The 12,914-nt window shown below is 48.9% G+C and overlaps 5 protein-coding genes across 21 annotated transcripts in view; 4 read left to right on the forward strand and 1 right to left on the reverse strand.

Moving 5' to 3' along the window:
* Cep89 (Centrosomal protein 89kDa) lies at nt 1–2,092 on the forward strand. The gene is made up of 3 exons (XM_020945385.2): nt 1–315; nt 373–873; nt 936–2,092. The coding sequence occupies exons 1-3, from the start codon at nt 1–3 to the stop codon at nt 1,659–1,661; spliced, it is 1,542 nt and encodes a 513-aa protein (XP_020801044.2). The 3' UTR covers nt 1,662–2,092.
* Nucleotides 1,678–12,914, reverse strand: part of Impbeta11 (importin beta11) — a 14,713-nt gene continuing 3,476 nt past the window's right edge. The window contains exons 1-2 of one of the 3 annotated variants that reach the window (XM_020945528.2): nt 4,160–6,433; nt 1,678–2,862 (exon numbers count right to left, since the gene is read on the reverse strand). In XM_020945528.2, the coding sequence (XP_020801187.2) occupies nt 1,762–2,862; nt 4,160–6,280 (3,222 nt within the window). In that variant the 5' untranslated portion in view covers nt 6,281–6,433 and the 3' untranslated portion in view covers nt 1,678–1,761. Of the gene's footprint in view, nt 2,863–3,669; nt 4,103–4,159; nt 6,434–12,914 lie in introns of those variants that run through there. The other 2 variants (XM_086826797.1, XM_086826798.1) reach the window with 2 other exon arrangements.
* On the forward strand, nt 7,058–7,959 carry Vha14-1 (V-type proton ATPase subunit Vha14-1). The gene has a single exon (XM_020945400.2). It carries the CDS (start codon nt 7,402–7,404, stop codon nt 7,774–7,776), a length of 375 nt encoding a protein of 124 aa, XP_020801059.1. The 5' UTR covers nt 7,058–7,401; the 3' UTR covers nt 7,777–7,959.
* Gmppa (GDP-mannose pyrophosphorylase A) lies at nt 7,977–9,860 on the forward strand. The gene is made up of 4 exons (XM_020945384.2): nt 7,977–8,484; nt 8,542–9,256; nt 9,322–9,586; nt 9,643–9,860. The coding sequence occupies exons 1-4, from the start codon at nt 8,237–8,239 to the stop codon at nt 9,741–9,743; spliced, it is 1,329 nt and encodes a 442-aa protein (XP_020801043.2). The 5' UTR covers nt 7,977–8,236; the 3' UTR covers nt 9,744–9,860.
* Nucleotides 10,180–12,914, forward strand: part of fus (epithelial splicing regulatory protein fusilli) — a 22,434-nt gene continuing 19,699 nt past the window's right edge. For 4 of the 15 annotated variants that reach the window (XM_086826804.1, XM_086826806.1, XM_020945552.2 and 1 more), the window contains exon 1: nt 10,872–11,780. The gene's annotated coding sequence lies outside the window, so the exon portion shown is untranslated. Of the gene's footprint in view, nt 10,415–10,871; nt 11,781–12,914 lie in introns of those variants that run through there. The other 11 variants (XM_020945551.2, XM_086826799.1, XM_086826802.1 and 8 more) reach the window with 11 other exon arrangements.

A 12,914-nucleotide genomic window follows, 5' to 3' on the forward strand; every position in this document is an offset into this window, starting at 1 on the left:
ATGGCAACGGGGCCAGGACACGGTGGGATTCGGGCGGGTGTGGCTAGCAGCTTTTGTTTACAATCAGTAGTCCAGGCAGAAAGTGTCAGGATTGAAGCGAGTTTATTTACCAAAATGAGCACGCGGAATGTAATGATCACAGATCTGGATCAACCGGATCCCGAGCCGCCGAAGCGGAACCGGAAGGTGTTGCATACGCTCTCCGGGAACTTTAACCGTCGTTCGCGCAGCGTCGAAGTGGAGGCAAAGCAGCGTCAGGAAACCCTTGGAATCGGTAATAAGGATCGTAGGAAGGACCGCTCTTTCAATTCGCTGGTGAGTCCAAGTCCACTATCCAGTGACAACACCCATTTCCAAATTTCCCATTTCCAGTTGCAGGCCAAGGAGCAGCAGTTGGAGCAACTTGTCCAGCGACTCTCCATGCTGCATCGATACAACGATCAGTTCGCCAAGGAGAATGAGCAACTGCGCCTGGACAGTGGTCAATTGGAGCGCCGCCTGGCAGAGGCTGAGCAGCAGGTGGCCAATTGCACGCGCTGCCAGCAGCTTGGCCACCGCCTAGACACAGTTCTTGGCCAGAATCGTTCGCTGGCCAGCGACGTGGATATGCTAAAGACGCTTGTCTTCCGGCTCAACGTACAGATTGAAAGCTATCAGGATCAGAGGCGTCACAATGATGAGGCTCCTGTTGCCGGAGGCTCCGCCGGAGCCAGCACATCCTACCCACCTCTGCCTACTCACACGCTGGGACCCCTCCTACAGGCCTACGATGAGTCTCTTAAAGACAAGGATGCACTTTTGTCCCAATTTAGTACCGAATTTGAACACTTTACCGGCGAGTTAAAGCGAACTCTAGAGGAGAACACCAAGCTTGTGAGAAGCGCACATATTCTACCTTCTTTTATACCCATTTAATCGCAACTAATCCCCTCCAGCTTCAAGCGCAGGAACAACTACGCCGTGATCTAGGCGGCTGGCGGGAGGAGCGTGTTTGCCTGCAGGCCCAATTGGGCGTGTGCCGGTCCAAGGCTGAGGCTCAAACCCGGAAGACGGACTTGGCCAAGGAGAAGCTGGTGGAGGTGATGCATTGCTACGAGCAACGCATTCAGACGCTACTCCTGGACATGGATCACTTGCAGGCGGCCTATGCACGCACCAAATCAGAGCTGGCTGCCCTGAAGAGTGCTCCTCCGACCACAGTAGCTCCTGCTCCGGTTGTTGCTCCTGTTTCCGCTCCCCCTGCCCCCGCTGAATCGGAGGCAGTTCAGCAGTGCAAGATTCTCCTGGAGCAGCTGCGGCAAGAGCATGCCAGAGAGCGAACTGTCCTCCAGGATCAACTGGAGGCCACTACCGCACGGGCGGCCTCACTCGTCCGTAGCACGGAGAAGGCAAAGCACGGAAGGGATCGCCTGAAGGCTCGGCTGAGGATGGCCCTGCAGTGGGCCCAAAAGCTTGAGGCCGGACAGGCGGAGGTAAGGGACACCTACGAGGCGGTACGCCGCTTGGAGGTCCTCGTCCAGCACAAGGAGTCACAGCTGCGGGGTCTACATTCCCGCAACGCCGAGGAGCTGGACAAGATGCGGCAAAAGCTGCAGCAGAAGGATGAAACCATTCGCACACTTCTCAGGGGAAAAATGGAACGGAGGCCGGCAGTGGATTAGCCGTCAAAGAAGTGCGTTTAACAATTAAAAATATATAATTTCAATACAAAATACATTAATAACTTAGCGTAAAAAGCTTTTGAAGCACAGCAGTTCGGGATCAGCCGGACTCGATCTGCTCGGTTAGCGTCTCGTCCGCAGTCGTCCCCGATCCTGAGCCGGGGCCAGAGCCCGGGCACACCACGCACGCCTTTGGCACCGTCTGCTCTATGTACATGGTGATCCGTTCCAGCACCTCGGGGACCACCGAGCACATAACCTGCTCGTACCGCTGGGCTCCCAGCTGCGCCTGCAGCGACTGCAGCTGATACTTGAGGTACTCCGTTAGGGGTATCTTGTAGACGGGATCCTTGAGCACCAGCTGACGGTTCCGGTCATCGTGGTAGGTCTTTGCCGGATAGCCCTTGGCATGGAAGTCTTCACTGCCCAGCTGCTGCTGCAGTTCGTCCAGCTCGTGCTCATCGTGGATGACCAGGGAGTCGTAGTACCTCGGTGTGGTCTTGGTGGCACCCTCTTCAACAGCGGCGTACTGCTTGTCCATCACCTCACCCAGAGTCTCGTCCACCAGCTGGAGGATGTGGGGCAGGCGGGCGAGCAGCAACTCGTTGCTACCAAAGATGGAGGCGAAGGCCAGACAGAAGAGCTTTCGCTTCTCGGCGTGCGTGTCCGGAACCATGGGAAACATCTCGATCCACACGTCCAGGATGCGGGCCAGGGCGTCCGCATGCGGTAACTCCTGCACCACGGACATGAACACGGCCTGGTCGATGAGCAGGGTGCGCGCCACGATGGTCAGGTACCAGCCCATGGTCATGGGGTAATCCTGCTTGATGTACACCTGCTGGAAGACGAACGGCAGGGCCGGACGCACCAGCCGCAGGCCCATCGTTGCGTCCGTTTTCAGGCACGTCTCGAAGATTCTCAGCATGGCGATAATACCCTCCACCCGGATGTCCTCGAAGGAGCGCACGCAGTAGGACACAAAGCCCTCGCCATACCGACTCAAGTAGGCCTGGGCATCCAGCAGGATGTAAGCGTGAATCAACTGCAGAACAGTGCGAAGATTCTCCGACGACATCTCAATGATGGGCAGCAGGTGATCGCACAGCTTAAGCAGCTCGGGGGTCAGCGCAGTCGAGTTTCCGATTACAGCCAGCCAGAGCATGATCCCGTCCTCGATGAGGTAGACATGGGAGTGTTGCTGCAAGATGAGAGATCATTAGCGTTAGGAATTAAGTATCACGACCTGTAATTAAGCCTAAATCCCACTCTGCGACCTGCAAACTTCTTGCTGTTTTCATAGAAGCCCCTCAGTGTGAGTGTATGGGGTCATAAATCTTTGATTTCTCAAAACAGATAAGCCAAGCTTCGCATATAGATTTCTTGAAATCAAAACCAATTACAGAGAAGACACTGATTAGTATAAAAGCGACTTCCAATGAAGCTCATAACAGCTTGGATTGCCCTTCTCACTTGGCTAACATGGCCCGAGGTCTCCCTGGGCCAGTTTCTGGAAAACAATTGTGGCTACGCAGTTCCACTCTCACCAAAGTCAAGGGTTTATGGAGGACGCAATGCAATTATTGGTTCCAGTCCATGGATGGCATATTTGATATATAACTCGGCTTTTCATTGCGGAGGCACGCTCATCACCAAAAGTTTGTATCTATCAACGATCAAAGCTTTGAATCTGCAGCTAATGATTGCTATTTTCTAGGATATATCCTGACCGCAGCTCACTGCGTTGAAGATAATCTGTGAGTATAGATTAAAAGACTACAGACTAGACTAAAGTCTACAAATCTCACACAGAAAGGTTCGCCTGGGCGAGTACAATACCAGAACTCTGATTGATTGCACAAAAGATGGTTGTATTCCCCAGTACGAGGAGTACGATGTATCAAGGGCCATGGTACACGCCAACTACAACTTTCAACTGGGTAGCAGCGACGACATTGCATTGCTCAAACTGGTCAGAGCTGTACGTTATGACGGTGAGCATAGCACATTGAAATGTTCTTCCTTTAATAAGTATCCTATATAATCCCTCTCTCACAGTACACATTCGGCCAGTCTGCATCCTGCTGAATCCTTCGAGAGTCGCTCACAATCCCACCTTTGTGGCCACCGGTTGGGGCAAGACCGGCATCAATACAATTGCCACTGTTTTGCAGACGGCCACCCTTACGAAGCTCGACTCAGCGGAGTGTAATCGTGGCCTGCGCTCAACCTTGGCTTGGGGACAGTTCTGCGCGGGTCACAGCCAGGCCGACACATGCCAAGGTGACTCTGGTGGACCGCTGGTACAGAGGCTGTTCAATGGTTACATCATGCGTACGGTTCAGTTTGGTATTGTGAGCTACGGTCATTACTTGTGCCGCGGCCCAGGTGTTTATACAAATGTTATGGCCTACACGGAATGGATTCGTAGGACTATAGATCTTAATGGGAATTAAACTGCGAAACAAATACTAAACAAATTGCCAAACACTGCTCACCTGAAGGTCTGTGCTCAGCTGGATGACGCTGTAGAGGAAGGGCTTCATGGGCTCTGGGACATCCCGGATCGTACGCACCAGCTGCTCCAGGGTGCCAATGATGGCACATCGCAGCAGGTCGTACTCCTCGCTCTCACGCCAGAGCAGTGGCAGATAGCCGATGAACTGCAGTGCCTGCGGTTCGATGTACTCGCTCATCTTCTCTACGAGCAGCGTCATAGTGCCCAGCACCACGATCTTGGTGTCGCATTCACCAGCCTCGTGGAGGAGCAGGAATAAAGCCTCGAAGAGGGGCGGGAAGTAGGGGTGAAAGGCCTCCGGCATGAATTCAAAGTCGTCAATTAGCAGATTCAGTGTTCTGGCGGCGGCCAGTCTCGTGGGCATATCCTCTTGTGGCCTCAGAAGATGCAGACAGGCCTCGTAGGCCAGGGGACGCAGCTCCCGGGGTAGCTGAACGCCCACCCAATGGCCCACGAGCCAGATGATACGTCTTCGCAGGATGCGGAAATTCGGAGCCTCCACTCGCAACTCCGCCAGCAGTTGCGAGGTCAGCCAGGCGCCAAAGTCCAGTTTATTGAAGAAATGGAAGGCCGCCTGTCCCACGGCATTGTAGATGGCGTCCTTCAGCAATATGGCCTTCAGATCAGATTCCGGGGTGAGTTGCAGCTGCTGGGCGCGCCTCACGAAGCGGAGAACCTCCTGGATCATCACCGCAGAGTGCTGGGTGAAGCAGGTGAAGTACAGGGTCTCCACGCTGGGCCTCAGGGCATATTTCCAGGCATCGCCACCGCCGTCGTCCTGATCGTAGCCCTCCGGATCCTGCTGCCACTCTTCAAGCTCCTGCTGCGTGAGCAGGAAGTAGTGCGTCACGATCTTTTCGCAAATGTACGTGATCCTCTCGTCCGTAAAGAACTTGGCATGACTCTGAGCGGCGCCAGCCAGCAGCTCGTCCTCGATGGAGGCACCCGTCGCTCCCTCGGGCGGGGCACTGATGCTATCGTTGCCGCTCAACATGATTCCCTTCAGCATATTCAGCGCCTGAATGGCGAAGTTGCCAAAGTTGATGCGGTCGCCGGCGTCGAATATGAGGGCTGTGCCCTCATGGAACACATAGTGGAAACTGAACTCCAAGGCTACGGGTACGAATCTCGCAAAGGACACCGAATGGCGGTCCTTCAGCTCGTTTAGGGTCTTCATCATCTTGAGCACAAAGCGCTCCAGTTCTGTGAGTATTGCAGCCGTTCCGGGCGAGACGGAGCCCATCCTCAGCTCGTAACGCAGTTCCAGGCACTGGCGCAGTCGCTGGAACAGCTGCTCCACGAAGTTCATGTGGTCGGTGGACTTGTAGGGCTTATTACAGCCGTAGACCACCAGCTTGCGCAGGGATCGCATTACCACATAGGCACGCTGCAAAGCATTCAAGGCCAAGGCCTCCTCTTTGCGGACCAGCTCGAAGAAGCGAGTCGTTAGCGGGGCCCAGATTTCCCAGGCGAGGTAGCCAAAGATCTGCGAGCCCAGTTCCTCGAAATACCGCTGTTCGGCCATCAGGCGACGCGAGGCAAGTGCCTTGAGGACGTAGTGCAGCACCAGGAGTATGCGCTGTTGCAGGGCCGCTTCTCCGTCCGCGCTGCATGCCTGCAGCTGCTTCATCAGCGTGGGCAGCAGATCCGGCCAGAATCGTGGGTAGTCCGTACGCGCCAGTCGCCCCAGAAGCACAGCTATCTGGAGCGCCACCTGGGGCACCTCCTCGGCGTCGTAGTGCCGCAACAACACCTCTCGGATCTGCTGTTTCTGCTCGGCGGGCAGCTCCTGGCGAGAGCCGGGCCGCCAGTAGCGCTCCACACCGTTCTTCAGATAGACCGCTGCCATCCACCGCACCTTCACCTCGGAGTCCTGCGCGTTGTCAGCATCGCCGGAGCAGCCGCTACGTCGCATGCTGAGCCTGGCTATCGTGGGAAAGAAGCCCGGCTGCTGCTCCCACTCGCGCAGCTGCGCCTCCGCCTTCTGGACGATCTCGTGGCTCGGATTGGTGGCCGCCTGCAGCGTCTGGGCCACCAGCTGCTCCACCGATGCTCCTGCTCCAGCTCCAGCTGCTGCTCCCGTTGCCATTGCCGTTGCCATCACACGCCTCCTCTGGGCGAAAATTATTGGGCAAAAATTAACAATTTTTTATCCGGACCAGTTCTGCCAGTTTAGCTAATTTCTAGCAAAAGAGGAATTGAGAAGCCTCTGATATTTGTTATTAGTTTATAGCCTTAACAATGCATATTTTTCAATATACTTTTCACATTTTTGGCATATTTCCATTCGTGACATCAAACTTCTAACGTCTTTAGAGTTTTTTAGTATAACAAAAACAACACATTTTCTTTTCATGCATTGCGGGCTCAAAAGAGAAGCGGTTTATTTTATTAATATATTTAAATATTTTCCCAATATATTATATTGATTGTTTAAGTTCTGAAAAAGATAATATCACTTAAAATTAATATAAACAAAAAATCTACATTTTGTGGACGCTAAAAACAGCAAGCGTCCCTCGTGTGGTTCAATGCCGAACTGCAAAGGGTTTTTATGAAGTTTACTTTATATGAACAAAATTGCGCAGCACTTTAATACAATAATAATAAATATTACTTAGCATAAGCAAATTAATTAAAAATCATAACTTTTAACACATAATAATGTTCCCGAAAACAGAAAATTGCGTCTATATGTACATTTTAGCTTATTTTGTCTCAGAATTTAGCTTTATCGACGAATCATCACTGACAAAACTGAAAGAGACTGCGTTTGGTATAGAGAAAAATACCAAAAATTTGACCCTTATCTGAATGAAAGATGAGAAGAACTAAGAAATGTCCAATATATATGTTCTGCAACTAATAATTTTGTTTTTATTTGAATTGAATTCCTTACGACATTGTTATTATTTGTGCAAATTTTCCTTACGTTCTTTCAAACAATCTGGAAAGGCAAAGCTGTACATCATTTTCCAATAAGAAAACCATAGACACAAGCCGTGGCCTGTAAACATGACTTATCCAAGTTCTCCACTTCTTTCACAACGTTGCCTATAAAGTGTGGCCAGCCCGCGTGCATGCAAGAATCCTAATATTTTTTCTGGTAACACTGCTTGTGGGGTCATGTGATAGACACCAGCTGACCGAACATTTTCCAAAGTTTGCCAAGTTTTTTGTTCGCTCCTTCGTGAAAAAAATCAAAGAAACCCCAAGGAAAACATGGCTCTGCACTCGGCAATCAAGGGAAAACTGATCAGCGTGATCGGCGATGAGGACACCTGCGTGGGCTTCCTGCTGGGCGGCGTGGGCGAGATAAACAAGAACCGTCATCCCAACTTTATGGTGGTGGACAAGAACACGGCCGTCAGCGAGCTGGAGGATTGCTTCAAGCGCTTCCTCAAGCGCGACGACATCGACATCATCCTGATCAACCAGAACTGCGCCGAGCTCATCCGTCACGTGATCGATGCACACACATCTCCGGTGCCCGCGGTGCTGGAGATTCCCTCCAAGGACCATCCGTACGACGCCAGCAAGGACTCGATTCTGCGCCGCGCCCGCGGCATGTTCAACCCAGAGGATATGGTGCGTTAATTGGCCGCAAGAGGAGAGTTCTTTTGGAGAAGAGGGTTCAACGTATTGCTGCAACCGTTAGAAGTATTGCTTTCCATCGTAATTCCCAGCTGTAAACCACTATATATATAGATTCAGTGCTTTGCGTTTGTTCTAATTGTGTATTTAAAGACATTTATTAAATGGTTTTTGTTGTATAAAATAGATTAAAATAGAAATTGTAAAAAATGTTGAGGGCTGGAATGTCATTTCAGCCTCTTCCAGTTACAGTGAGAGGGGGGTTGCTTTCCAGGACAAGCAGTTCCGTGCTGTTAGTAATGTTCTTGCACTGCTTGCTCGGTGCTGTTATGCGCAATCAGCTGTTGAAAGATATTCTTGTTGGCAACGTAAACAGAAAACAGATAATACCGACAGAACTCGCCGACTTTTCCACGAATTGATTGATCTGCCTTTAGTCACCTGTCCGCTGCACACGCACACCATGCTGAAGGCCGTAATCCTGATCGGCGGTCCTCAGAAGGGCACCCGTTTTCGTCCACTTTCCCTGGACACACCCAAGCCTCTATTCCCGCTGGCCGGGCGTCCGCTGATTGCCCACCACATCGAGGCCTGCGCCCAACTGCGGGACTTGCGCGAGGTCCTCATCATTGGCTACTATCCGCAGACCCAGATGGAGGGTTTCGTGGGCGACATGCAGGCACTGTATAGCAGCAGCAACATCAACATCAGGTGGGTTCATTTCCCCAGATATTGGGCGTACCTCTGACGTGTCCCCTTTTGTTTTAGGTACCTGCAAGAGTTCACGGCCCTGGGAACAGCGGGTGGCATGTACCACTTCCGGGATCAAATCAGAGCAGGCAATCCTCGAGCTTTCTTTGTTCTGAATGGAGATGTTTGCGCTGATTTTCCGCTGCAGGAGCTACGGGACTTTCACGAGAATCGTCCGTCGAGTGCCCTGGTGACCATAATGTCCACGGAGGCCACACGTCAACAGTCGCTGCATTACGGCTGCCTGGTTTTCGATAAGAACAACGGAGCCGTGTCTCACTACGTGGAGAAGCCGAGCTCCTATGTGTCCACCTTCATCAATTGCGGCGTATATGTCTGCTCCATGGACATATTCACCGTGCTGGCGCAGATTTTCCACTCAAGGGGACAGGAGTACGGTTGCCAGGGTTTCAGCAACGGCAATGGAAATGGAAATGGCAATGGCAATGGACGGGAGCAGGGCCACATCAAATGGGAGCAGGAGGTACTCACGCCCCTGGCTGGCACTGATAAGCTGTTCGCCATGCCGGTGCCCAATTGGTGGTCGCAACTGAAGACCGCCGGATCGGCCATCTATGCCAATCGCCATTACTTGGGACTTTACAAGAAGACCCATCCGGAGAGGCTGGCAAATGTGGGAACCAAGCACGGTGAAGGCGATGGCAGCTTGATATGCACCGTGCTTCCGGATGTCTATGTGCATCCCAGTGCCACTGTGCATCACAGCGCAGTGGTGGGTATTTATATTTACTTTTTGACTTTAACATGTGATAATAATTCCTGATTATTCTCTTCCAGTTGGGTCCCAATGTGGCCATTGGGCCGGGCGTAACCATTGGACCGGGCGTGCGCATTCGGGAATCGATTGTCTTGGAGCAGGCTCAAATCCAGGATCATACTCTGGTCCTGCACTCGATTGTTGGCAGGGGCTCGACCATAGGAGCCTGGGCACGCGTTGAGGGCACACCCAGTGACCCCGATCCCAATAAGCCCTTTGCCAAGATGGAAAACCCGCCGCTCTTCAACAACGAGGGCAAGCTGAATCCCTCGATTACCATATTGGGTAAGTATCTGGGCGTTATTTAGGTATATTAAAAGATATTAATCCGCATTTTTTAGGCTGCTTTGTGCAGGTGCCTGCCGAGAAGATCCTGCTAAACAGCATTGTACTGCCGCACAAGGAGCTTAGTCGCAGCTTCAAGAACGAGATCATATTGTGAGGATATGAATATAACTTTTATTTTGGTCTCTGCCTTTATCAGTATGCCATTTTATACGTTTCTATTGTGCAATATTCCAAAAATCTATCTATTAAATGTACCCTAGCTCTGGCAAAATTAATTTTATATATTTCTAGTCAGATTTATATTGATTTGGCGGATAATTTAAAGTTTTTCAATCATTATTTATCGATAGCGATTATTCTTAACCCCTTGCTGTATACAAATTATATAAAGCATAGTTTTGGGGTGATTTTAAAACCTCATTTGATTATATTTCTATGAATTATTTTGACCATCAAAATATTTCTGTAGTTTAATACCTTAAAAATTTAACCTTTTAAACCGAAGTTACTTAGATATCGATAAATTGTTTGGGTACGTGACACGCGTGTAGCTCTGGCGCAATTGCACGGATAAGCGATCCACACAAACGCACACCAACACACTGAGCTCTCTCTTTCTGCCCTCTCTCTCTTAGTCTCGTTTAGACCAAAACGCGTTTACCTGAGTTACCTGAGTTTCAGCCAGTTCGTCGCCTGTTGCATTTGCTCTGTGTGTATCTCGCTCTGTTCGGAAAAGTGTTATTTAAACAGTGTAATTAACGGGGAAAATAGTCACTGCTTGGCAATGACAGAATGATGATTTTGGCCAAAACGAAAGGTAAACAGGTAAGCAGCGGGACTCTACGTGGGCAGTTCTTCGTTCTCCATTCTCCGCGAGCCTTTGGTAATTGAGCAAGCGTATGGGAAGAAGCAGAGCCAGTGTACAAACACGGTACAGGTGTAAGTGTAGGTGTGTGTGTGTGTATGTGTTGGTGGAGCGGCGCAGGTAACTTTTGCTGTCAGAGATAGAGAGTGGGAGAGCGAGTCATGCTCACTGAGCGTAACTGTCTTGCTCAGCGTGGGAAACTATTTGGGAGAGGAATCAGGCTCTCTCCGTTACGTCAAGCTTTGAGAGTGGAGTATGTGTAACTCTCTCTTCCTCCCTCTCCCTACCAGTGCTGCCAGTTGATCGTCCGTATAAGCTAAATTCTGACCAAAAGTTAGCTAAATTAACCTAAATATAAAAAATATATTATTATACAGTTTAAAATGTAATCCAGCTTTGCCGATCGCTTTAGGGGCAGCTATCATTCGATCTGCATACAACTAAAACCCAATTTCCGAATTAATAAATATTTATATAATATGACCATAACAACAGCGAAGTAATAATATAAATAACCATTTTTCTAGATCTAGCCTGAAATACGCCTATCTGGTAACACTCCCTCTATCGCGATGCCTATTGGCAAACACAGGCCTTGTTGCTGCTGCTGTTGTTGTTATTGTTGTTGGTATGTGCGTGCTGGAATCTTGTTTGGCCCACCTGAGCTCTCTGGCCAGTTCGCGCTCTCTCCGTATCTCTCGCTCTGCAAGCGCAGCTCGCTCACCTTACCTTCGTGGTTACCTGCGTTTCGTTGTGGCGATCAATTGTTTTTTCAACCTGAATCGAAGCGGATGCGCGGCGGCGTTAATAACTGACGAAAAATCCGACACGCACACCAACACAACAGAACTAGAAAAAAGACAAGACAAAGTGGTAGAAGCAACAGGCGAACAAGCAGAAGCGAAGACTTGTTTGCAGCCCCCGTAACCCTCTCATTCGGTCGTTTTAATACTGTGGTTTTAAATTAATATAGCACTTTGGTCAAGAAGAGTTGGCTGCTTAAAAGGCCAAAAAACACAACGCGGGCGTTGATACAAATACATACACAGGTGTGAGTGTGCAAGTGTGTGTGGCGGGCGAAAAGAAAGTGCAATAAAAACCGAAAAATTGTGAAAAGCCAACAAGTGCAATGTATACAACGTGTTGAAGGAGAGAGAGAGAGAGAAAAAACGTATGTATATAAAACAAAAAAACAGTAAAAACAGTTAACTCGCCGCGAGAGCGAGGGCGAGCTCGAAGAAGAAGAAGCAGAAGAGGAAGCTGTAGATATCATTTACCAACAACAACCTGTCGCAGTGTCCGATTGAGAACCACTTTGTTGTTGCTGTAAGTCGAAAAATCTATTAAACATACCAAAATGAATGAACAGCCACAGCAACAACAAGAAAACAACAGTAAGGGGCGCTAAACAAAGTGAAAACAAATTTACAGTTAGCAGAGACCAAAACGAAGATGCAGAGAGAAGGAGAGTCCGACTTGTTTATGATACCCTCCCCAAAAGAAGGAGTTTCATTTAGTTGACACATTTTGGACGATCTAAAAAATGGGTTTGATATAAAATTTTTAAGGGGCAAATTAGAGAGTTTTTAAAATAGACATTTATAATAAGGTAGAAAATTGTTTTCACATTTTCTTTTGGCTCAATGTCCCAGTTCTGGGAAAATACTTTTAGTTAATTTAAATGTTTTGAAGATAAGATATGCGATATACTGAAGACTCATGCTGCCTTACGGAAAATTCTGGCAAATAGATAAGTGTCGATTCACGAGCAAGGGTATTCAAAATTCGAAAGGCTTTGATCTTTATTTGCTTTGGCAACACAAGAATCACAACAACAGCAACATTAATAGAGTTGCACTTGTTGCTTGCGTGAGATTCAGTTGAAAGAAGAAAGGAGATAAAAGCGGAGCTACAGCAAGAGGCTGAAACATTTTCCTTTTCTCTCCACTTGTTTTTTGTGTTACCTCTCTTTTTTGTTGTGAATAACTTTGGCAATTGGCATTTCTCGCTAGCAATTTTGCGCAATCATAAGTTTCCTGTTGCCCCAACAACAACAAGAAATAACGGTACACTCTGGCAGCAGCAACAAATGATATTTGCAAGCGGAAAACAATGCATAAAACAAACTAAAAAAAAATAATAGTAAAAAAGAAACTTGCGCAATTCATAATTTAATAAGCGAGTCCGAAAAAAATCTGCTCACTTTCTGGTTTACCAATCATCAGGTAGCAAAGCAATTCATTAATTGCATTAGTTGTTGTTGTTGGAGTTATTGTGTGTGTGTTTTTATTGCACTCCTGCAGCGCCTGTCACTAATTCGTATTTAATCACCAGCTTTACGGCTCATTCTCTTTCAAAAGCGTAACGGCCGCAGTTGGAGACCGATCTTCATTTGCAAGAGAACGTCTAAAGCGGAATTTTCCGCATGTTAAAAACATATTTATTTTTATACATATTTAT

The sequence above is a fragment of the Drosophila serrata genome, unplaced genomic scaffold (genome assembly GCF_035046125.1).
Source record: "Drosophila serrata isolate PLE 108 unplaced genomic scaffold, ASM3504612v1 contig_165, whole genome shotgun sequence".
Taxonomy (NCBI): domain Eukaryota; kingdom Metazoa; phylum Arthropoda; class Insecta; order Diptera; family Drosophilidae; genus Drosophila; species Drosophila serrata.

Bases quoted from the DNA above. Each gene is read 5' to 3' on its own strand.
- Cep89 (XM_020945385.2), top strand. From the start codon at position 1: ATGGCAACGGGGCCAGGACACGGTGGGATTCGGGCGGGTGTGGCTAGC. The intron at 316-372 runs GTGAGTCCAAGT...TCCCATTTCCAG, and splicing joins ACCGCTCTTTCAATTCGCTG to TTGCAGGCCAAGGAGCAGCA. The intron at 874-935 runs GTGAGAAGCGCA...AATCCCCTCCAG, and splicing joins TAGAGGAGAACACCAAGCTT to CTTCAAGCGCAGGAACAACT.
- Vha14-1 (XM_020945400.2), top strand. From the start codon at position 7,402: ATGGCTCTGCACTCGGCAATCAAGGGAAAACTGATCAGCGTGATCGGC.
- Gmppa (XM_020945384.2), top strand. From the start codon at position 8,237: ATGCTGAAGGCCGTAATCCTGATCGGCGGTCCTCAGAAGGGCACCCGT. The intron at 9,257-9,321 runs GTGGGTATTTAT...ATTCTCTTCCAG, and splicing joins CTGTGCATCACAGCGCAGTG to TTGGGTCCCAATGTGGCCAT. The intron at 9,587-9,642 runs GTAAGTATCTGG...CGCATTTTTTAG, and splicing joins TCCCTCGATTACCATATTGG to GCTGCTTTGTGCAGGTGCCT.